Source organism: Corvus moneduloides, chromosome 3 (assembly GCF_009650955.1).
Source record: "Corvus moneduloides isolate bCorMon1 chromosome 3, bCorMon1.pri, whole genome shotgun sequence".
Classification (NCBI taxonomy): domain Eukaryota; kingdom Metazoa; phylum Chordata; class Aves; order Passeriformes; family Corvidae; genus Corvus; species Corvus moneduloides.
Window position 1 is genome coordinate 120,816,471 of NC_045478.1, and position 25,333 is coordinate 120,841,803.

The 25,333-nt window shown below is 46.2% G+C and overlaps 1 protein-coding gene across 5 annotated transcripts in view; it reads right to left on the reverse strand.

The window, feature by feature from the left end:
• Positions 1-25,333, reverse strand: part of SPTBN1 (spectrin beta, non-erythrocytic 1) — a 116,866-nt gene that overhangs the window by 74,866 nt on the left and 16,667 nt on the right. For all 5 annotated transcript variants that reach the window (XM_032103846.1, XM_032103847.1, XM_032103848.1 and 2 more), the window contains exon 2: positions 7,608-7,807. In XM_032103846.1, coding sequence (XP_031959737.1) covers positions 7,608-7,755 — 148 coding nt within the window. In that variant the 5' untranslated portion in view covers positions 7,756-7,807. The remainder of the gene's footprint in view (positions 1-7,607; positions 7,808-25,333) is intronic.

The window sequence follows — 25,333 nt, forward strand, 5'->3', positions numbered from 1 at the left end:
GGAACACAGAAGATACACTGTTGCTACACCATAATCACTCAGGCATGACAATTCAATGTCCTGCTACTCTTGAGCAAAATGGAAATTGGGTGAAAACAAGCAGCAGAATACACAGATCTTTACAAATCTCCATAAGCCAGAGTATGTCCCCATCTGGAAACTGCCTCTCCCCACAAAAAGGCTTAGTGATCAATTGACAAGTATTAATCGTGTCCAATTCACAAAGTTATTGTTCCAGAGCAAACAACTTCATTTTTATAGGATGTATTGAAAAAGAAATATATTATCCAAATGGATGTACAAACACTGTCACTTGACACCCCTCTGCCTTCAAGGCTTAATAAAGGAAGAAAAACTTGAAAAAATCCTCATACAACATACACATACAAAGTGGTTGGCAAAAAAAAAAAAAAAAAGTAGTGATTGCCTTGCTCACTAGAAGAGCTCAAAACTGTTAGGAAGAATGCCGGAAACTAAAGAAGTGGAACTTAGAAATAGATTTTCATCGCCCTCTCTACGTGGCTGGTCCTCATCCCTATTCCTGTTCTTTTTGCCTCTTCCCGTCAAGGAAATTCGTCTCCAGGCAATCTGGGTTTATATCTCTCCAGGATATTACCTCAAGATAAGAATCAAAGCTCTGATCTGAGGGAATGATTTCATCACTAATCTTTCCCCATTAGAAGAGCTCCAAGGTTAACAGAAATTAGTAAACATGTTTGAATCCTGCACTGAATTTCACTTTGCAGTGTGCTCTGTTAGACATTATTTATACTTCAGGGAGTGCTTTCAGGCAGTATCCCAGCAACAAATAGAAGGGAAAAATGCAAGGCACATGGCAGATTTGGCTGAATAAATAACATAAATACAGAAACATTGCTAGTTAGATGCTAAAGACATGAGACGAGAACATTCTCTTCTGCATACGCATTTTTTGTGGAAAGACTTCTTTTGAATTACAGACTCATGACTAGGTTTTGAAATTCATCCACAGCTAAGCTCACCCCTGTGAGAAGTCATAATTTAAAAAATATACACATATTGCCAATACTGGCATGTAGTTTCTATATAGAAAAAATCCTTCCCATTAAGATTATTCAGCATATTGTTTTTTAAAAATTTGATTATCTCAGTGAAGGGTCTCATGGTTTCTCTGTATTAAATATCCCTCAAACATTGACTCCAATAGCAAAGAACATTTGTAGTCTTTTCAGTCTTCAGGTTCCCCACAAAGGGCCACTCCGGTCAGGTTCCCACCTGCTGTAAGACAGCATGGCCTCAGAGAAGCCAGGGGAGAATGCAGTTTATACCAGGTGACAATCTGGCTGGGAGGTCTCCTCTAAATCATCAACTTCAGCATGATATTATCCCAGGCTTAAGTCAGTGCCTGGCTCAGCTCCCACTGACTCCATGGAGGGTGTCTCCCAGGGAGCATTTCTCCTTTCCCTGAGCAGCTGCTGCAGCCAGAGCTCTTTACTCCCATTCATGACTCCTGCCCTGCTGATGCTGAACACTGCCTCCCACTCAGCTCAGTGTTTTGGGGCAGCCAAAGGTACGTCGCCTGGTACTCTTACTCTTCACTGATGCCATGGGGATGAATGGATGAGAAAAACCGGAGTAGACAGGAGAGCAGTGTGCTGTGCTGCTCTGGGAATGAAGGCATAGCTCCCACCTAAAATCAGTGTAAGGAAGCTCACTCTGGAAGTCAGTGCAGTGCCGCGGTATCGAAAGGCCCAGGTATGACCATGCAGATTGACCTGCTGCAGGATTATCCCCGTGCACATTTCACGGGTAATATCCCAAAGGCAAATACACCTATGCACACAGAGTCAGCACATGTACATCAGCTTTCCATTGGCTTCCTCTGGGTACAGATGGCTTTTTATATTTAAGCTTAACTAGAGCACGGAATTCTCTTGTACCTTATTTTGTTAAATTACTGAATTGCTGTCCAAGCACAGAGTCCTCTGTGCATAGGGACTGGCGTATGCCTGGAGCTCTCCGCAAGGAACTGTGAGAAGCAGATATGGCCCTGTATTCCAGCCCAGGAGCTTAATGCACAGGAATCCAAAGATCCAGGGATCAATCAACACAGGCTCATGCTGGCAAGATGCTGGGCTCTCCTGCATACGTGTCCAACTCGACAGTGTTTAGTCCTGAAGGGATTTCAGCGAAGACGTAAAATGACGGCAGCACTCAGACTTTCCAGAGTGGGGCTGCCAGAATTGCTCCTATCCTGCTCCGTCCCCAAAGAAACAAAAAGCCTATTTTTCCAGCCCCAGCTCATCCTGCCTGAACAATGTGTGCCACATTACAGCCCTTCACCAGGATGCAACCACTGTCATGCACCACTCTGTTACTAAGTACTCATAAATCCTGTCCATGGAGCAGAAAAGCATGCGTGATTCCAGACAAGTCCTAAGGTACATGCGGCAGGACTTCTTTTCAGCAGCTTGGCTCTGTACTCAAGAGGCTACACGGGACCACGGATCTAATCAGACTACCAAGAACCTGACTTACACCTCCATGTAGTTTTCAACACCACTTCTTTGATTCTAAAGAGAGAGAGGGCAAACCGCCAAACCATGCCCAGCTGATACCAAAAATCCTGTTGTTACAGCAGTAAGATACAAATGACCTGTGTACCAAGTTACATTTTCGATCACGGAATACATTGTTTGCTTCTGCTTGGGAGTTATTTTATGTTTCACAGACACACTGGCTCTTCATTTTGGGTCAGTCTACCGATAATCTTTAAAAATAAACCCACTAAGAAGAAAGTATTATTTATCGCCTGGTTTTTGCTATCTGCTTTAGAAACAGTTCTCCAGAGCAACTTTAAAAGCCAAGGCCTTAATGCACAGTGACAGATGGGCTGAGCTTTTCCTCCCTCTCTGGTACAGTGTGCATCAGCAGTCCCAGCCGGCACCACAGGTGACATGTGGCAATACAGCAGCCTCTCTGCTGCCCTGCTCCTTCTCTTCATGCCTGCATGACACACAACACACCAAATGACACTGCTGCTCCTAACACCTGCCCCTATGGATTCTGGGAAGGTTAGAACAACAGGAGAAATTGTTCCAGAAGTAAAATCCAGAAGGAAAGCATTGGATGAGCTCAACATTTGGAAAAGCTTTTCTTGAAATAATTCCATCAACTTTTATCTGAGCAAAACAAGATTTTTCAAAATAAGCTCTTTCATGCTCATCTGGGTACGCCTGCATTAAGCCTGTGGCTGCTAAACAAACCCACGGGCTGATAACCATCTCTGCCACACCAGTGCAGAGCAGATTCCACTGCTCTAAGGTTTTTATTTCTGTTTAGTCTCAAGTGAATCTTTCACATGCCCTTCCAAGTTGATTTGCGAGCACCACTATACTCTTTCCTTAACGCTTGCTGCTATTAAAATTAGTGACTGATTTTTAAGCGCTGGATAGCTCAGGTGCAGGATACTCAGGAAACACCCTGCAAGAGCTTATTCTCAGTATGCTCTTTCAAAGCCAAGAATAAATCCAAAGTGTATTCTCTCAAGCTCTGAATCATTGTACTTTGCCCTTTTTTATTGGTTTGAGACCTGAAACTTCATTCTGTATGCTCAAAGTGAAACAGAAATTTTGCTATGAGAAAGATGCTTGACAGCAGGGCCAGGCAGGTGTGTGATACCTGGAGAGTACTAGAAGCAGAACCTTCCTTTTCACATCTTTGTGGGGTTGTTCTGCTGACTTTTTGCACTGGAGCTGTGGGGCGAATGGCTCAAATATCAGGACCACAAGGGGCTAATTTGCCCCACGTAAGGAACCCAGAACTTTCCCAGTGGAAGTTTTCTCTGATTTTTTCAACCTTATGAAATGGCTATTTCACTATATTACAAAGAAAAATTTTTCAATAGTGTAACTTCAGGAACAATTTCAATGCTTTTCCCCCTCTTGCTGCTGGGAGCATGTAAGTTACTGGCATGAATGACAAGCCTATTTTGGGCAACTAAGGAAAGCTGTATGACAAATGCAGCCTCCTGGCTTGCCCAGTAAGGCTCATGAACACCACATCATGCAACACCAGTGAGTGCCCCAACCTAGGCATGGCCACTTGGGTGAAGCTGGAAAAGGAATGCACAGCTCCTCCTGACCACACTAGGAAACTCCTCTCATTTCATAAACTTTGAAACTGGTTTTAATTCATGGGCCAGACAGCTGAGTCACAGACCTTCCGGTCACTTGCATGAACGCAGAGGATAAAAGGGCGAAATACAAATGAGCAGAAAAGCGAGTAACTGTAGCCAAGATTAATATTGAATTAGCTAACTGAAGAAACGGAAAGTTTTGGAGGTGACAACTCTCACACTACCTGAAAACAGCACGTAAGCTGGCAAGCATGGCACACTTGAATGTCACAGCCCAAAGGCTGAGTGTGAAAAATTTTGCTGAACAACTGAACTGTTTCTTAAGATTTTTGCAAGAGCTTCATGCACCAAGCAGCTGCACAACAAATCTTGTTAGCTAATGGTCCTAGATAGACGAAATCCAACCCTTGAGGATTTGTGAATGAAGAGTCTTGCCCAAACACGATATCTTTTTGGCTCCTACAGAGCAGGTAGAATTACTTGGTCTTCCAGCAAGACCTTCCAAAGAACCACGGAGAACAAGGACGGGTGAAAGATGATTTCCTACAGTGGGATACGTTACTTGGCGAAGAACGGATCAGTTACCTTCTTCTCATATCAGATGCAGAGTGAGTTAGTTCAACATGATTGGCAACCAATCTGGCTGCATATCCCTTCAAATCTGGATTCTGATTGAAAGTTGTGTTCCCAGATGATTTCTTGGTTTTAAACTGAAACAACCCTTCGCATTCTGGTTTTCATGGTACACAGACCACTTTAATAACATCAGCTATCAGCTGCTATGCTAACAGTGGTTTTCTACTATTATTATATCATACCTGCTTTACTTGAGCTTTTCTCCAGGACATTGTTCCAATCACAGATTATTCTGACCACCACCTCCTGCCTTTGCTGTTTAAATATTTCAATATCCTGATGGAATGTGGGGCCATCAGGATTCTTACTACAGTGGAGTATCAGACTCTACCTACAAACCTCACTTATTTCCTCACTCTTTACCTTACTTTACCTTAAAGGAAGTAAGTTTCGCTTCAATTACAGTCAAGCAGAATGAACACGAGATAGAAGCTCTGCCAAAGAGGCACTTCACAGCTTGTGGAAGAGGATGGAAAGAAGATGCCTGCACCAGCAGAGTACACAGCCATTAGTCATGCAGTGTAACATGCCCACAGCTGTTCTACTTTGGAGTACAGCAGCTTGCATCTTGGAGATGAAAAATAAGGAACCAGTGCCTGGTGTGTTCATTTGAAACCTTTCTCATTAGGACAAGAGGATAATGAAGCATGAACGTTTCATAGACTGAAAGACATTGATAGTCTTGTTATATCGTGTCACTGGCACACTGCCAGTGTGGGACAGCCACGGACAGTCTTTAGATACAAACCCATCCATGACCTCTGGAGAGAGAAATGCTATTGTCAGAAGGTGGCCAGTCCTGGAGATGCGGGAAGGTGCTCGTGCCCCACAAAGAGCCAGTGCTCACCCAAGTCACGCTGGAGTGTTGTTACTCAGCAAACCCAGACCCCAAAGGTGGCACACAACTACTTCCGCTTCAGAGAGCAGTGAAGTTCACCCAGAGGAAGGTGATGGTGCAACAGCTGGTCCAACGCAGGGGTTGCAGGGCCCAGAAGGACCTCCTGACATCCCCCAGCTGACTGTGCGAGCACCAGACTTTCACCCAGTGGTCATTGTGCCCGGTCCTGTGACACGCAGCTGAATCAGAGAACACCTTTCCAGAAAGGGCCTGTCTCCACAGAAAGAGGACAATGACAGAGATTGCTGCCAGCCCAGCTCCAGGCTGCAGCTGTTAAAAACCTGCCAGTGCCTTTCTGGGGAGATGCAAGGGAAGATTATCCACCAGGCAGCATATCTGAAAACATATGTTGAACAGTGCCAGGAGTACCACAGCTCAGCCTTTAACCATAACCTTGGATTCGAAATACAAACCTCTCCTCGCTCCTCTCTCCCTGCACCATGATTAAGCTTTCAAGCAGTGCTGCAGCAATGCAGGATGCTAAGCCAAGTTTTGGCAGCACACAGCATTCTCAGCACCAACCATAGAGAATTACAGGTATGGAAATGTATCAAATTAAAATAACTACAAGTAATGCTTATTCAGAAGAAAAATAAATACACCATACTGTGGGAAAATGTTTAAATAGCTGAATCGAATCTTCAGCAAAATTATTTGCTTTGACATTGGTATGTGTTTTAGGCCAGCTAAATAATTCAAGTACTTTCCTTACATTACTTCTCCTTGAAATAAGAGTTTCATGTTTATTATTCATTACTCAGGTGGGGAGCTCTGCTTGCTATAAAAGTAAGTGGAACAAGCACTTGCAGTAAGGTGAGATCTGGGACCCAAACACGGCTCATGAGCTTTGTACTAAAAGCATTTCCCACCCAAGGAACAGGATACAACCTACAACCACTAATGTGGCAGGAGTAAAACACAGTTTCTTCCTCAAACAAGAGTAAACTATTAAAATAAAGCAACCCAAGCTGAGATTCATTTTGTCTATCACCACAGGTACCAGCAGGCTCTTTCTGACCCCACTCAGAATAGCCCCGCCCAGGTAAGGCATTTTCCCTGTCATTCCAAATGCACACTGTGATGGGAACTGCTGTAATTAAAGGCAGCAAATTTTAACACACATCCCCTCTCTGTGAGCAGTTCCACTAAGTCAATAGCATCACTATCCCCAGGAAGAGTTATGTGATCTGCTCTCTGCCCACCTGCATGAACTACTTCATTTCCCTGTTGCTGAGCTCCGCACCTGATCCTGCCCTATACCTGAGATGTAGCAGCGTTCTGCATCTAATGCATCCCCGTGGCCGGAGCGGAGAGGAGAAAGGGCACGGTGCACTCTGGACCCAGCCCCATTGGAATCACAAATGGAACAGGTGATACTTTTGTCTCAGTGCAGCTGATTTAATAAACCTGTCCCAACACCTTATGAAATGTCAGGTTTAAAACCATCCCTGCAGCTCAGATTTCACCAGCAGAGTGCTCAGCATATTTTTGAGCTATTTTCTATGTCTGTCCCATACTGCCAAGGCATTTTGCTCAGAGGTCAGAAATGTGGGCATGCTACCATAAAAGTCAGGAAATCATTTACAGAATGCATAAAAATTGCTTTGCAGGGCAGTGACTCAGAGCAGAGAGGACATGACATAATCTCTTTGCTCTATAAACAAATGTGGTTAATGCATAGCCTTTAATACGCAATAATCAAACGTTTCAAACAAGAAAAGATCCAACCCAGTTTCATTTCTCTGCTGATGACAGTGGAATTCAGCAGAAGACAGCAAGTATTCAGAAAGAATGTATAGTCCCATCATTCATTACTACATGACAACTACCTCCACCTGCCACATTCCTCCTTTCCAGGACAAGTGAGATGGTTCACACACATCCAGATAGAGGTATTTTGAAGAAGAGTTTAGTTATCCATCTATATTTTTTTCTAGATCTGAGGTCAGTGCTTACCAGCCAAAGCCTTGATGCGGGAGCGCTCAAAGAGCCGAGCAGAACTGTTCTCATTGTCCCAGTCGTCGACATCCCAGCGGTTGTTGACGTCGCTGTACTGCTGTTGGATTTCGATGTTGTCGTAATCTGTCGCTACCGTTGTCGTCATCCTGAGTCTTCTCCTTAGCCTCTCCTCACCATCAGATTCTTCTTAAAACCCTCTGCCAAAGAAAAACACATAAAAATAATCATTTAGATGATATGTATATACTGGAAGAAAGCCAGAAAGGTCAAGCTCAGGAGTTCTGGTTTCAAAAATCAGTGACTTTTACTTGAAGCATAAGCTCAAGAACAGGTGAGATACCAACCACTCCTTCAGAGAACAAATATTCTTTAAAAATTAAGTGCTTTAGCAAAGGCAGTAGCTTTGCTGCATGCACACATCCAAAATTGTCATGTTCAGCTCCACAAAGAGGAACATGGATGGAATGGTGCAGTAAAACAGTTTCACAATTGTCATTTTCAAAAGCAGACCATTGGCTTTAGAATTCTGTAAGTGTTGGCTATAGCATATGGAGCTGTGGATAACCCATCTAAGAAAAACCTCAAGCACCAAGATGACCTCAATACCTTTACAAAATGGTGCAAATACTGATGGAAAAAAAAATGCAGATTCTTAAAAAGCCACATAAGCATTTGACAAGAAAAAGCCTTTTAACATGAGTCTGAAGAAATACTTCTGTCTCCACATGCAAATACTGACTTTGTGACTGGTCCTGGAAATTTATTTATGAACTAATCCAGATAAAACCAACTAAATGATGCATTACTTTGAACTCTCCGCAGGAACAACATGGCACCCACCAACGCAACCCTTGGGGTGAGGCTCTCCTCTTTCAGGGTGCTGTTTGCATATTTATTCTGTTTTCTGATTAGGATTTGCATGTATTTATCAGTACTAGATATAAGAGAGGCAGACACCTCTGGAGGAGGAGGAGGAGGGAGGTTATGCACGGCTGTGAGCTCAGCTGGAATAGCACTGAGCATCCTCTTTACCAGTCAGTGCTCAGAGAGACCTTGAGGAGCACAGGGTGCTCCTCAGAAACACCAAAACACAGAGTTCACCTTTGCAAAACGCAATAATTACCAGAAACGCAGTTAAATACATGGGCAAGGGGGGAGCCAGGGGGCCGCCTTTTTACCTGGGCGGGGCGCGCGCTCCCTTCACGGCGCCCCGTCCGCGGCCTCTCTCGTCTTTTCTCTCTTTTAGCTCACTTTCTTATTTGAAATTTTCTTTAAAAAAAAAAACAAACCAGCCACAAAGCCGCCCTCCCGGGCAGCCCGGAGCGCAGGGCGGGGCCGCGGCCGCCCCTCAGGGTGGGGCCGAGCCCGCCCTCCCCACGGCGGGGCCGGGGCCGCCCCTCACGGCCCTCCCCGCCCGCCGCGCTGGCGCCACCTGCCGGCCCGGCCCCCGCCGGCGCCCGCATGTCGCGACATCAGTCCGCCTCGCGGGCGACAGACGGCGCGGCTGCCGCGGCTCACCAGCGGCGTTAATTCACCGTCCGGGCCCGGGATATCAGAGCCGGCCGGTTGTCCCCCGTCCCCACCCCACGGCAAGTCCGTCCCGTGTTTCCGCGCGGACAAATCCCGGCGTTTGGCGCAGAAATGGGAACGGAGCCGCGCTGGGGCGGCTGTTACATAAGGAGCTGTCACCGAAGGCTGAGTGCGAGTATTCAACCTTCACGAAAGGTGGGAAGGAATCGCTTTAGTCACGGGAAGCTGCCAACAGAGCGAGGGAACGCGGGGAGAACCGGCTCTGGGGAAGGTCGTGGGGACGACGCTCCCGCGGCGCATCCCGCAGGAGCCGGGCCATGGATCAGCCGCTGCGGCCGGATCCTGCCACTAGGAACAAGCAAAAGCATGGAGCAAAGACAGGGGCGAGGATTAAATCCCACTCGGAGCGTTTCTGCACAGCACTCCCCAGCTGATCCTCACTGAGCATCAGGCCTAGACAAAAACCTCCCATTGATCCCTGCACACAGGCTGAAATCAGGGTTAATTCCAATTAAATCCACGGAGCAACCAGGGTATAAACAACGAGTGGGAACAGGCTGATAGACAGCATCATTTTCCATCTTTTCTATATTCACCAGTGCTCAAGGAAGAGAAGATGTGCCACTGGAAAAGCTGCAGCTCCAACTGTAAAAATAAAAACCGCAAAATCGGGATGAAGTGACAGGTAATTTAATATAGATGGAACAAGTCATGGGATTTAATTTATTTCTGTGTCACTGCTGTTTAGAAACACACACAACTCGATCCAGAATAAATTCAACTCTAACTTGTGCTTTATCACTTCTCCCACTCTGAGCAACATACAAGCAAAATCTATCCCAGATAAAGCTAAATTGAGCATGAAATGGCCTGTTATCCTACACCTATAGGGCTGGAAAACCTGCATCCTTGTTCTGATTCTAATAAAAGCAGTGCCTCGCTCCCTGACATCAGGCTCCCTTTTCTGGGATGCGGCTCCCCGCCACAGGGAAGGTGGAGTGGGGGAGCAGAAAAACGCTGCAGGGATAAAAATAAGCACCTTGCAGCAAAGCGAGGTGAGGAGAACACAACGGAATTCTGATTCCAGAGACAGCTAGAGTGTGCAGCCACCGCCTCCAGGCCCTGCTGGAAAACAGCTTTTCTTGAGTCCTGCTGCAGCTCTGATCCAGCACAACCCGCTGGTGCCTCCGGGAACAGGGAGGGAAGATAAACACGAGCCCCGGCAGAAAACTCCAGGCTCCTGACTGCAGGGATGGAGGTCCTGCAGCTGGGATGAGCTACAGCAGCACATCTTGTGTCTGCGTTAAGGGTGTCCCGATCCGACATGAATAACACCAACAACTGCCCAGGGAGTAACAGGGGAAATGGTTTGGAATTTTCCTGGAGCCCTTAATGTAGCCAAGTTCATTGTTAATGACCTTGAATGTAATCCACCCGTGAAATCAGCGCTGCACTTGAAGGACCACGCTGAAAACCCTCTGTGTGTGTGTGTAGCACACGCATACACGTAACACACGTATATTTACAGATTTATTTTAAGCCTCTGCACAAAGCACCCACCAACACCCACAGAGAGATCACCATGGAGCACAGGGACAGAGGGAAGCCCACTTTCCAGCAGGAACAAGAACAACCTTTGTCACTTAAACATCCTGGCCTGGCTTTAAGCTGAAACACCCCTCTAATAAAGGAATGGTGTTTTCTGCAGAGAGCCAGCAGTAACAGGAATTTCAGCTGCCAACATCCCGAGCAGCATCCTGCAAGCCAACCACTCTTAGGATTGGATAAACACAAGGCATTTCAGAAATGGCAGGTCACAGTTTCATTACCATCCACAATACAGACTCACTCTAGGATGTCATACAGGACTTAAAACCAGAGAAAGCAGGCACTCGGATTTCTCAGTTAGTCCACGCCCTCTTAAACTCATCTGCCAGTGCTGTGTGCACCTGGCTTGGAGATGTTAGCAGGCAATTCCAGGGATAAGAAGGCACAGGAGTGAATTAATAAATAGCATGGAACTACTCCAGGCCCTGATTCTGCAGGCCCACCACAATAGGTCAAGAAAGATCTGAAAATTCCCAAACTTCTTCCTCAATGATAAAATATAACTCTGTTGCCTTCTGCGGTGGGTACCATGCTAGACAACCTCATGAGACAAAAGAGATCAAACCACTTCATTTCAAAGCATTCCTTAAAACCTATTGCATAATCTGAGGGTGGGGGGTTGGCATTATCTTCAAAAAGAAGAAATCGCTTGAAGAAAAAAATCAGCTACCAGGAAGAGCGTTTTCTCAGACAGTTTTCAAAGGCCACATCCAGGGGTCAGACCTTTCGCATTTACTTTCATAAACAGCCCAGATTCTGCTCTGTTTGTTTCTCAGATAATAGAAAATAAACAGTTTTATTCGGCCCATCTGAAGAATGAATTCATTTTAAAAAAATTCATTGGCTACTCTTAAATGCAATAATGTAATTCACTAAACAGGCTATGACTACAATCCCTGAAATTCTGCCATAACCACACATCTGGAATTACTTCCTAATAGTTACATTTATCTTTAAAGTAAACATTGCTTTTTCAAGAGTTACTATTCTTCCAGGAAACATGCTAAGCTGCAGTTAGATTCTTGTTACTCTTACTAAGGATTGTCAAGAGGTTTTTATGGTGTTGTGATTGAAAAAAATATAGTTTGAACAGCAATCCCCAAATGGTCTCATGGCTTATGTAAATAGACTGTTCCTTGGCTAACTCACAGCTCAACTTATTGCAGCCCTCCTGGCGTTAAAGATAAATTGTAAATTCATCTTTAACTCCCACTGAATGTGCAACAGGACTGAAAAGGGGACACAGACACTCGCATGTCCAGGTCACCAGAGCACATGGGTCTGGTGACAAGCATGGACACAACCACTGTGACAAAGAGAATAGTGTCCTGATCCCACAGATCAGATATGTACCTCCAAGAAACCAAAATTACACACTGCCTCCTTTCTGGTAGCCCTCTGAAACCAAGGCTGGACGAGCACAGAAAGCGATTCCATTACCCTCTTTGCAGGATACTTTCCCTCCCAGTCGGTCCTTCTCCCCTACTGATGGCTCAGACCATCTCACCAGTCCAGCTCTTCACTTTAGAGCAATGATTATTACTAAAAAGAGGGAAATTTAGATAAAATGTAACCAAAGTTTGCATTTATTCTGAGCAACATTCAGCTTTCTTCTAACAGCAGCACAACAGACATTTAATGATTTTTAAAATGTCATTTTAAGCCAATATTTAAACTGGAAAATGGAAGTTCCTCTGAACTCTCGGGGTCCACTCACATCTTGTCATCCCAACAGAGTGAGATTCTCACCCTAAGCTTCAACAGAGAGGAAAGTGGCCTGGTCAGAGGTCAATAGGGGCACCCTGGGAGAGGCTCAGGGCTGGATGCCAAATGAACATACACATCAAACACCCCCACAGGCCAAACTCTGCAAGTATTTACAAAACACTGTGTAGAAACTCAAGAGTTGTACAGAACCCTTGGATTGAGAAGCTGAAGTCCTGAGCATAAAGCATAGAAAGACTGGAAAGTGCATGTCCCCATCCCAGCCATTTCTCAGCCTGAAGCCCAAGGAGGTGTTTCCAGCCTCTCTCCCGGATCAGCCCCTGTGTCGCTGAACTGCAGCACATTCCAGGGACAGGAGCTCCCCTGTCCTGACAGGGCAGCGAGGGCAGCACACTCACTTGTGTTCTGGCTTGTTGTTTCAGCTGCTGAACCAATCCCAAAATAATAAAGGCGGTAACTCAGCAAGGCTGTAACTCCCCTGACCTCCAATATCCCCTCTCCCAATCCTATCTTTCCTTCCACAAACAGAACCACACTGTTTCTGCATCTTCCAACCCAAGAGTGCTCCATGCGTTTGTCTTTGCTTCCCAAACCAACCCACTTTGTGGTGCTGACTCCTCTGGCTGTCCATGCTCCAGGACGTGGAGCCTGACAGCCCAAAGCACCCTGAAATGTCACAGCAAAGGGGGACAGGCTGTGCTACCAAATGCCACAATCAGCGTGTGGGGCACTTCAGGAATGCACAAACAAGGCAAGACTGAAGCCTCTTTATCCCCAATACAGGCTGGGAAAGCGTGCAAAGGTCACCAAAATGAGGCAGCCCATCCTTCACGAGGGAGGTCTGCTTCCCACATCTCAGATAACCCATCACTCCAAAAACCAGGCAGTTAAGAGTGGATTCCAGGCTCTTGTTTTCCTTCTGAGGACCCCAGGATATCACACTCTAGCTGGGAGATGGGTACATAAATAAATAAGCACTGAAACAACTTCAGAAAGTGTTTGTGCTGCTCCCTGAAAACAGACACAGCCTCACTGTACTGGAGCCCCCAGTGCTGTCAGCAGGGGTGACTGGTGCACACCCAGCACCACATGCCCCACACAGGACAAGCATTCCAACAACCAAGCACAGTCAAGGGCACCAAGGGCACGGAGAAACTCAAAACGACTGAAAATAGGTTATTTAAAAACATCAATCTCTAATTTCAAATCTTTCAGTTCCAGCACAGACCATTAAAACCTTCTGGTCTGATTCTGTCTACTCTTAGAGCAACAAAGTCTCACCCAGTTTCTCATCCATCACCCAGCAGATCTGGACTCCAATATTTTATCCTGAAGACTCCAGAATAATTTAATTTATATATATGTGGTCCAAATTTGCCCTCTGTAATCTGAGATAGCTCCATCCAGCTGAGGGTACAGGCCAAGATGTGCCAACATTATGTGAAGAGCCTCCTAAAAACACAGAGGGGGCAGAGGAAGGCTTCATATGGATTTCATCCAGGGTCAGACACATAACAGGAGTTGTGGGGTGAGACTCTCCAGGCTTCTGTATTTCCCTGTGGAACATCCCAGAATAGACCCACCCCAGAATTGCCTCTGAACCATCCTCTAAAGAAGGCCATGCCCTGCCACCAACTATATACAAACCATGAATAGACTAAATCAGAAAAAATCTGAGACATTTTAGGTAGAAAGTGGCTAATTTTGGAAAGAAGTTAATAAAGAGGAGTACAAAGATCAAGCAGAACTGAACTTACTACACAAAACACTTCAGGGTGGAGCGAGCACCGAATTCCTTCTGAGACTGCCCTTCCTTTTCCCCTCATCACTTGAAGAATGTAAAACACATTTTGCCAAGCTGCTGAGGGGAGGGCTTTGTCTCAGCCATCAGCAGCTCCGAGGGAGTGGCATTCCTGCATCCCTACCAAAAGGGAAAGTCTACGGGGATCCAGCAGGGCCTGGAGTCACACACAGAGCACGAACACCCACGAGGCCTGTGAGAATAAAACTCCACTTACTGCAAGCGCTGGGCACAGCTCAAAGAGTGCAACCTCCTTATTTAGCTTTTAAGCAAAACACAGAGTACTCGACCTCTTTGCTCGTGTGTTTGTGGTTTTCCCTAAACAAGCACTGCTGGGCAAGGTTCATAGTATTGAAGCAGTAGGAGCTCAGTTCAACTCCAATAAGTGCATCACGAGATAGTCCATGGCTGCTCCTGTGAGATCTGTGGGTTAAATACGGCTTCACTCCAAGTCACAAACCACCTTTGAATCCAACATAGCCAAAAGAGATGTAACTCAGGACCCAAAAAATCTTATGAAACATCAGCTGGGCGGTTTCTAAACCCTCCATCCTGTTTTCTGCTTCTAAGTAAGTCAGTAAAGAAATTCCCATAGATTTAAATTCATGCACCTCTTGGTCATTTGCTTTTAAAAAACACTTTCATCATCCTCTTAGTCTTTCCTGTGCCAGTGGAAGACAGACCCTGAAATTACTAGGATATCTGGGAATGTCCTGCCATGCAAATGGCTTAGCTGGAAAAAACCTGGGGAACCAGCTCAGCTCAGCAGTTTCTCTTTCCGCCTCCATTCTTGCATTATTTATAACTTCTATATCCCAATTATTAGACTTCCCACCAGTTCTCAGAAAGAGCTGCATTTCTGAGAAGGGTAACCCATCCAGAAGGTGCCTTTTCCAAGGCTTAGGCCAAGGGAGGATGTTCCCATGGAGGAAAATTCATGTGCCAGTTCATGAGTTTTAATTGAACCTGCTCTTCAGACTTTGCAGACTTGTTCTGGTGCAAACGCAGCTGGTCACTTTGAAAAGTGAGAAATGAGCAGCAAACCCAGGGATTATGTTCTGGTCAGGACTGGAATAGCATCCTGAATGTTGTGAGGGCTTTACAAGACAACCAATATGTGCTGGGGCACCTGTGTGCTCTGATCTGTGGGGTCAGCAGCTGGCATGCCACTCCTTTTTCTGAGGAATACGACTGTCACCAGGCCAAGAGCCCTTCAGCTCTTGCAGCCCACACCCTTATTTCACTATAAATTTTTAGAGAGGAAATTTTGACCATAGAATTGCCTGAACTTTTTGATAAATAAAAGAAACTAATAGAAAAACATTCTGATGCTGGTGAATTAATATAAAGTGATGAAAAATCTGAGTAGGATTAACAATATGTTGTCTGTATCTACCCCTAAGGGTGCTCTGGGTTGTAACCCAACTGAAATCCACAAGAGGAAACGAACTGGAGCTGGAATCAAAAAGGCTCCAGGCCAGCTGAATCCCTTCTGGAACTACAGGAAGGACTTTTCTGACGTAGGCTCTCACTCAAGATAACCTTTACTCTGATCCACCCCTCAGCTTTAGCACAACTCAGCTGTTTCACACCTACCACGGAGGACACCAGGAGTCTTCACAGAGACCTGCCATGGAGATGGGACCCTGTTTCACCAAACCAGCTTGTGAAGTTGTTAGAAGCCTCTGCATTTCACCTTCGCCATCCTGATCACGGAGCAAGGCAAAGATGCACTTTCCAAACACCTCTAAGTACTCGTGGATGGACTGGTGGAGGAACCAGGGATAACTGGTCTGGCAGGAAGGAAAACTGATGTATTCCACTACTTGTTAACACATTTCCAAAGAAAATACCCAAAAAATTCCTTCCACAGTCACGGAGCATTTAAAGGACAATATTTAGTATCACCCTGTGTTCTAGAAGCTATCTGTGGGTTGACCTTCACCAAAAAAAAAAGTGAAAATACAGGGCAATTGTCTACAGTGGTATTTACCTTTTTCTTCAGGAACAAAACAAAAAACTCTTTTTTAGTATTTTTCGAGTGCTCACAGAGAGCAGAGCTCCAGTAAAAACCAGGTGCCCTCGGAAAGGAGTTTCCCATTTTCTGGTCTCCACTCTCTCATGACCCAGCTTACAAGAAACAGAGCTCTGAGCTTTGGGAACCCGCTGTGTGTCAGGGAAGGACTGAAAGCGGAGACGCTCCCACTGCCTCCGGCCTGCCAGACAGTTGGCCCTCCTTGGGATGAGGGCACCGCTGTCAGTGCAGGAAAAGCTTCACATCTTGACTCTGGCCATGACCCTCATTTGGCAGGAAGTCCCAGGCGACCTGAATGCCCTCGGTGACATCACTGTTTACTTGGACAGCAAACTGGCAGCGCCAGGTGGCACCCGGCTGAGGGGCATCATGGAGACAGTGCCTCAGTTTGCAACTTACAAGGAAACTTTCCTCAGGAAAAAATTGATAACTCCGACATCACCAGGGCATTCAAGAAATGCTGTGATTGCTTCTGTGTGACCAGATAATTTATCAATATCCGTTTACATCTGTTGTATTAATTCGAATGAAAAGAGCCACAGTCAGGTTTCTAGGGGTGGGAGAGGGACCGGAGGTGCTGTGCCATGGGTCCGGGACTGAAGTTCCTGCCCCACTTTCCACCCCTACCCCGAGGGTCTCACACAGAAGCGATGGCCCTGGATTACATTTAGAAGGAGAACATCTCCAAGCCTGCCCTTGCTACAGAGCTGACTCCAGGCACTGACACAATTCCATCCGGAGCACATTCCTGCTCCCGTGGTCCGTCTCCGGAGCCGAGATGCGATAGCTCTGACCTCCTTACAGGAGGAGGGCTGCCAAGTAAACAGGCCCGGCTTACCAGGCAGCCAGCTGCTGTCTCCCCTGCCCTTCCATTTTCCCTCTCCACTCCCACACCGCACCCTTCCGAAAGGTCCAACCCATGGATGAGTGGGAGTGAGCCAGAGCCTCTGCCCATCTTCCCTTCCCGGCATCCCTGCGAGCTCCCGTTTCCTTCCCACAGGGAGGAGGCTGCGACGCCCACCTGGGTCATGCCGCAGTGCTGAGCTGAGGCACAGCCAGAACAAGATGCGGCCGTGGGAGGCTGAGCACACTCACGGCTTAGCAATCCTGGAGTGTCCCTGAGGGGCAGGGCACAAAACCAGGGAGTAATGTCAAGCTACGCGGATCTACGCCTAGGCAAACCTCCTCCGTGTTGGAGGGTTTTATGTCAAGGCAGGGAAAGGCTCCATCACGCCCAGCCAAGGAGGAGAGATCGAGGACGGACTGTGCCCAGGCACCTCCTCCCTCCTCGGAGCTGCTGGTCGGGGTAGGCTGCCTGGTGACAATTTCCAGGGAGGAAGAATGAGACTGAGCTGCTTTGGCTCTGCCCCCAAACTGCAGAGCAGCGGTGGGAAACCGCACCCAGGGAGACGCCCAGGGAGAAAAGGATGTTTTGTTGTGGAGGCTTTTGTTCTGGACTCTGTTTATTAGCGATATTTCACAGGCAGATGGAGCAGGGAAGCAATTTAAAGGGCCAGCCTGGAAGAAATAACCTGCTATGCAGTCGGCAGGTTTGGAATTAGCAACCAAACAAACAACAAAAACCAGATTCTGGGGCGGGAATGGGGAAGGATTTGCTGGCAACCTCCATAAGGCAGGCAACAGAGCTGAAGCAACAGCTGGTTTCAGCAGCTCCAGCACCAACCCAGCAAGGAGCAGCCCCGAGTCCAGACACCCAGAGACTCATTAAGAGGAAACACAAGACAGCACTAATTACCCCACAGCAGTGCCGAGATGATCCACCTGCTCCCACACAGGTACTGGCTCCAGGTACCAGAGATTCCCGAGACCTCCCTTGCTGAGCAAGCTCTGCTATAGCCAGAGATGCTCAACCAACTCATGAGGTCTGGACAAAGAGCAGGCCTAGGAAAGAAGAATTTAAAAAAAACCTCGGATTTGGACAGTGTGGTGGTCCCACAGGAGGCACACCAAAGCCTGCTCCAGAACAAGCACCTCCTTCAGATGCCAGAGCCCAAGACACAGCTGGGATCATGAAAAGTTTTGTCTCTTGCACTGGAATATGTTACAGGTACCATACGGGTTCTAACTGTTCTCTCTTGAATGAAAATAAACCCAGAATAACCAACAGAATGGGACAATTTTTGTTTTGGGGAGATGAAGACAGTACTTGACTGTGGGTGAGTGAATGCCAGCATTTCTCTGGATTAGGAAGTGAACTGGTTGGTAGAACTCTGGTTGGGAAGTGAACTGAGAAATGGAGCAGTTTAATAGTAAATATCCCCTTGAAACAGGGATGCTAAGAATTGTTCTGCAAATCAGCACAGCCTGCAGCAGCAGCAGTGCAAATCTTTGGCTAGGCTAAACCAGAAACATGGCTGAAGGCTGAAAAGGATCCTTCCCCAGGAAGAGGGAAATGTCAGATGTCACCAAGTCAATCACCAAGTCAGACAGTGTAAGGCACGATTCTACCGGGCCAACAAGATTCCTGGTTCAAGTAACCAAGCACAGCTTGAGCCACTGGCTCCCAAAGAGCAGGAAATGTGTCCCATCCTCCCCAGGGGACACACAACACACATCATCTCCTTCTTGGCAGGGGAATCAAGAGCACCACATCCAAACTGGTCTCCTGGCTTCTAAACTAAACCTTTAGTGGGCCACTGGGTGCTGACCAGAGGAAGACAACAGGTAAAACTAAGCAGGCTGCCTGCATTTGCCCACATGGAAGTTTTAAATGGACACCAGCTGTTAATTCCTTTCTACATTCTTCACATTTTTTTTGGCCAACTCTCGACAAGACTAACAGAAACCTTTCCCCTCCAACTTTCATCTGATGCATAGATAAAATAGTCAGGCAAGGAGAAGAAATCTGTGGCATTATTGCCTTCATTTAAATGCATGCCTGTAGGTCCTCAGTGCATCCCTGCCCTTTGAGATGGGTTAAAGAGCCTTAATGCCGCCTAAATTAAGTCAATTTGTTATTCAGAGCATTTGCGAGCAAACAATTTGAGATGCATCCTGGGAGGAGAAAGCACATGGGCCAGAATGTAAAATCTTGGGAAATAAGATGATAGATGGGAAGCAAAAGCCCAAAAAAAGCTACATCTTCAATAACTCGGGTCAGTATTTTGGTTCTTTGATGTTTCCACTATGGTTGAGTCTTTTTTTTTTTTGTATAAATATTTTAGTGCACATCCTTGTGTGGTGATTCATGTGAGATAAGGGATATTTATCACTTTATATATGATATAGTGATGACTCTTTCCAGGTTTTCTATGTCACCTTGCTACTCTTTGGAGTGCTGTCTCGTCCACCATCCCCAAGAGGTTACTCCCAGTGAGCCCAGCCAGGACACAAGCCCTGGCCAGCCCTGATCCCTCCAGCCTGGACCTTGGCTACACAGCCAGCCAAAGGCCTTTTCCAGGAGCCAGGGCTGGGAGAAGGGCTCCTCAGCTTCCTGGGGCCACAAGAGGAGCCCAGAGCACGAGGTGCCGTCCTCTGAAGCACGTGTTACTCACAGCTCTGGATTCTCCAAGTAAAACAGACAAATAAACACACCAATGACATTCAAAGCCTCCAACTATTGGATCCAAACAGCTTCTGGCCACATGTAAACAGGGCCTGGCTTGCACAGAACCTGCCCTGCTCACCCTGGGAAGGGGAACAGGAACAGGGACTAAACAACAGCCACAGGGTCTAAAAGCTTTATGGTCCCTTGCATTGACCTCCCAGGGAAATGGTACCAAGCACTGTCACACCAAGAGCTCCAACCTTTCTCTTGGAACAGGAAGAGCCACTAGGAAATGCACTGGAGCTGTGTGATGACTGCAGGTGCGAAGCCCAAAACCTGCCCACAAACCTCACCATCGCAGCACCGAGGAAAAACCGGCATAAGGCAGTGATATGTGAAATATCTGATTCTTGTTTCATTCTGATCTGAGGTTTTTGTCTGGGAAATGGATCCTCAGCTGGCACAGCCCCAGCCCAACAGCTGCATTGCTTTTCTACTTCCACAAGCACTCGGAAAGTTCGCCAAAGCCCTGTTTGTGCTGGCAGACAGCCAGCACTTTATTATTATGTACTATTAGTTCATAGTGAGAAACGTGCACTACAGGAAAAAAAAAAAAAGCCCCAAGAAGCTCAGTAATTTGGTACAGATGTTGAAGATTTATGGAGCTCTCCCCGCTGGACAGGATCTTACAGATTGTTTCTATCACCTGTTTGCTTTTGGAGTTTTTAATAAGATAACTATGTGTGCTATCCTGGAAGAATCTTCCAGAATTCCTCCTTCAAAAACCAATAACATTTGATCTCCACTTGTCTCCTCTCAGTAACAATCTCTCCTCAGAGTTCCATAAATGCCACTTGATATTAATTTCATATTTAAATACAATCTTGGCTGTTGTTTTCATTACCCAGCAACTTTCGAATGCAGTCAGTCAATTTCACTCTTACTTCATGGCCCAGAAAATATACCTGACACATCAAGTCAAGTCCCCACCAGTTAGAATCCATGATTAAATCTCTCAGCATTCAAAATACCTGATAATTTTCACCTTTTTTCCTATTTTCTGGCAACCAACATCTGCTCAGCATTTTTGGGGACTGCTGCTTGCCCAGTGCACAGAGCCCAAACCTCACTCGGGTTAAGCTGCCTGCAAAACTACCCCTGTCCCATCCACATTTCTGAACCTTGGTCCATTAAATTGATTCTGCAAAATATTTGAAATGTGCAAAGCTCTGCAGCTGACAGCAAACACCGTGAAAGTGCAAACACAAGGAAGTCCCTGGCATTTTTCATAACTGACCTGTAATGGTTTTGCCATTTCAAATTACATCAGGAATTATTTCTTTCCACCAGCACAAAATGGCAAAACAAGGTGCATTTCACTCAGAAATTGTTTTTCCAAGCATTTATAAAGGAGGATAAATCACCAAAAAAGGTTATATCTCTGCAAACCAGCATGTGGGACCACTGAGTTTCTGCTCTGGCACCTATCAAGAAGCATCCAGGCTCCGTCCCTCCTCACCCAAGGCACACCTCAATTTGGCTGGATAACCTGACATTGCCCTTCACCTTTCCCACAAGCCACAGCTGCTGATAAATTCTTCCTGAAAAATGATTTCATCCTTCCCGACTATGTGACTTACACAGCACAGATCCCATAAAGGTCAGGACCTCATTACGGATTTAGACACTCGGTTACCATCCGAAAAACAGTCAGTCTGGTAAATTTGGAGGGTTGGAAACAAATCTATGGGGATAATGTTTTTCCCACAGCTCTGAAATCGACTTTATCAGTCACAATTGTACTTCCTAGCACAAAAAAAGTTTTCAAATGTTTTACAATTCCTGTTTACGAGTTCATACAAGATGACTACAGCCTCTACAGAAAACATGGGTAAAGAGACACTGAAGAGAGCACAGAGGTGGGGTGTGTCCACCTCCCCTTCCTGAAGGGAATTCAGACGGCAAAAAGCACCATTAGGAAAGGACAAGTAGAGAAGTAGAGAAAAGTAGAGAAAAGCTCCATTTCACACCATGTTCTGTCACAGCCACCAAGCCAACATCTGCCACAAAAAACAACTGCCTGGTGTCTCTGGTTTCTTGAGTCACGCTCCCTGCATTCAGGGCTTCCTATGGAAAACCTCCACCTTTCCCTGAATTACAGAAGACTAAGGTCTGGAATTGTCTTGGGTTATGGAAATACATGAAGTAATTCCCATACAGGAAGAAAGACACATCCTTCACTTGCCATGATCACTTGCCTTGGATCCTGAACAGATTTGGCCTAATGTCAATATTATCTTATTTCATGTTCCTAAATGATTCTTTAATTTAATAAGAATTAAAACATTACCTAGGGAGAATTAGTACAACAGGGGTGATATGGTCATGAAGGAATACTTGCAAACAAGTGGAAGAACCTTCTTTAGCTTTTACTTTTAAAAAGCTCAGATTTTCACAAATTTCAGATTTATACCTGCAGATTTACAGTAAAAAAAAAAAAAAAAAAAACAAACAACCCAACAAAATCCAGAGCAGCCCTGGAGCCATTTAGAAAGCGCTAATCCTGATCATTTTCCACCTAATGACTGTTTACTACACAGCCCTTTTAAATGCTTGGCAGCTCTCCAGATCTTCCTGCTTTTCCTTTCTCCCACACATCCCTCCTGACAGCCATCTTGGGCGAGGACAAACCTCCGGAGGAGAAAGCTCTCCACCGCCTTTTCAGCCTCTAAAAGCTCTGCTTCCCCGGGGAAATCCTGAGCCTTGTTTCACTTTCAAGGCAAAAACAAACTCTCCAAGCTCTCAAAGCCTCGCCAAATGAGAGCACAGAGCAGAAAAATTAAAACCAACCAGAAAAGTTGGGTTTTTTCAAGGTTTTAAAAACCAACACTGGTTTTAAATGAAGTGGGACCGGTTCTGTAATTCTCTGACCCCTACCAGGAACAGATTTGAGCAGACCCACCCCAGCACTTGTTCCAAATGCCATTCACTGTCACTTGGCATTTCAAGCTGGAACAATTATTTGTGGTTGGATGCTCTCCCCGCTCCCAACCAGCTGTGCTTTGATCTCCCCCTCGTAGCTCCCATGGATCTGGAGGAAGCCCAGCTCCCCTCCTTACCAAAAATGCAGCGTAACAGTTCCTTGGGGAAAGTGCAGCCCCACTGCAGCTCCCAGACCTCACACACGCCTGGGATGGGACCAGATGTCTCCTGGAGCCCCGACCACCATCCTCTTCCATGTCTTCCACCCACACGCCAGACTCCACAACCCCCGGTGAAAGTGAGGAATGAGATGTAAAAGCACAATGGAACTTTTAACTGAAAGGATCAGGTCAGTGCTGAGTCCCTTTGTGATGGGAATTGGGATAAGACAGGACCTCAACACACAGATTTGAGCGAGGATGGTGGCTGCTCCAGGAACAAAGCAAAGGCATAACCAGTCCAATGTGCTACAATCAATATTTTAAATTAAATCAGTCCAGCCCATATTCAAATCAGGTCACCAGTAATTAAAGCATCCTTATTTGGAATGGTAAACCCAGAGAACGCCTGGATCAGAGCATTTCTCAAAGAGAATATATTAATGGGAGTGTTTGGAAATGCATGATGCACTCGTAAGAGGTTTTAATATAAACCTCGGGATTACACTATGCCAGCTTTCCAATTATGATATTCTCCATGAAAAGCCAGGCGCTGGCAGCAAGAGGTTAAAGCAGACCTTGGAGCACGGCTTTGCCCTTTCTCTTCCAGAGGATCCCGCTGTTGGTTCCTACTCCAGCACCACGTGCAGCTGAACAGAAGCACTGAAGGTGGGATTTTAAATAAAACATCTCTATTAGTGATGCCATCAATGCCAACACAACACACAGGGGGAAGCCTCATAACTTCACCAGGGACAGCAAAATCACCTCCTGTAATTTCTAGAACGATCTGCTTGGCTGACTCCATCTTAACACTCACCACACTCCGACTCAGCCATTTTAATTCCTGAATGGCTGGAGTTGGCTTTCCCTTCACATGGCACTGCACAGCAGGCTTGGCTCTCTGGAGACCAGGGATCTCTCCCTGTAAAAGCACATGCAAGTGAAGGTTGGAGACAAAAAAAACCTGAGTGAGGCTGAGGGGAGGTGGTGAGCAGCAGAGCGAGGTAATGCGACTGAATAAGTAAAAATGCAGAATTTTTAGATTGTTCTCGTTCCAAACAGGCATCTCAGGAAAAGCTCTGCGCTCTGGTTCTCTCCAGAGGGTAATGATGAATGCAGGCTGTGTCTGTGCTGCTTTAACAGCAGCCCCAGAGAGAAATCTCCCATTCCCAAGCCGTAGGAGTGGGCTAGCACCCACTGGAGGCTGGTGTGCAGACACGCTCAGAGGCAGTGCAGGAGCAGCAGAGTTGAGCCTTTTCCAACAGAACCTGGGAACCACAAGGATGCACAAGTCCCACTCCCCCCGAGCATCCCTCCTGCAGGCCCACCTGCCCTGGAGCCCCTCAAGGATCTCTGGACCCTGCAAACGGCCCTATTCTCCAAAACCAGGCATCCCCTGTGCAGAAGAGGGAGTAAAACCCAAGTGGCCACAACGCAAGTTACACATCCATGCCCACAGCCCCCAGCTCTGCTCCAAAAGGAGATTCCTTCTCTCCAACAGTAGCTCCCAGTGCAGCAACCTCTGTAATCCACAAGGACACAGGGCACTGCACCAGCTTTGGAAAAGCATCAAAAGAAAAGGTTACCTGCAAATCCCAGGGTTTATTTTTGCCCCACTGCGATGCTGTTCCTTGCACTCCTCCAGCACTTCCAGCTCACACAGACTGGCACAACGGAGCAGAAAGGAAACCAAGTCCTTTTCAATATTCCTTTCTGACATTCCACCATCCTAATGCAAGTTCCAGGCAAACAGAGCCTTCTCAGAGTAGCAGAGAACAAACAGAAAACAAGCTCTGGCCAATAGATCAATCTACAGGACCCACTTTGGTGCTTGTCACCCTACAAGTGCCTGAAGGATGATCCCTTCCCTCAGCTCTTCCACAGGAACTGCTGGAAAGGTGCTGGAGCTGTAAAATCCCTCTGGTCAACCATGACAAAAAGATATTTGTGCTGACTACCACATATTTTTTACCAAATACATTACAAAATCTAGCACCAAGCCCATGTTTGTTACCTGAGCTAGAAACATCAAGAGAAAAGTATTTCCCTGACCAGAAATTTTAATTTAATCTGCCAGAACAGGCTGTGGAAGGACAGACCCAAACAAGCCATATTTGACACAAATAGATTAGACAGATGGTACAGTGTGGTATCAAGGGGATTTGTGCTTGCTTGACTTTGGCATGGCTGAATTACTTATTAATTGCAGATACACAAGAGTTGTACTGGGTATTTTACAAAGATTTAATGCCTATTAAAACTTCATACCATTCAAAGTTACCATAGGTTCTGTACAACAACACAGGGTTTGTTTTGCAACTTAATTCTGCTGTCCATTTCAGAGCCTATTGTGATGTATTTTGCTACAAAGTG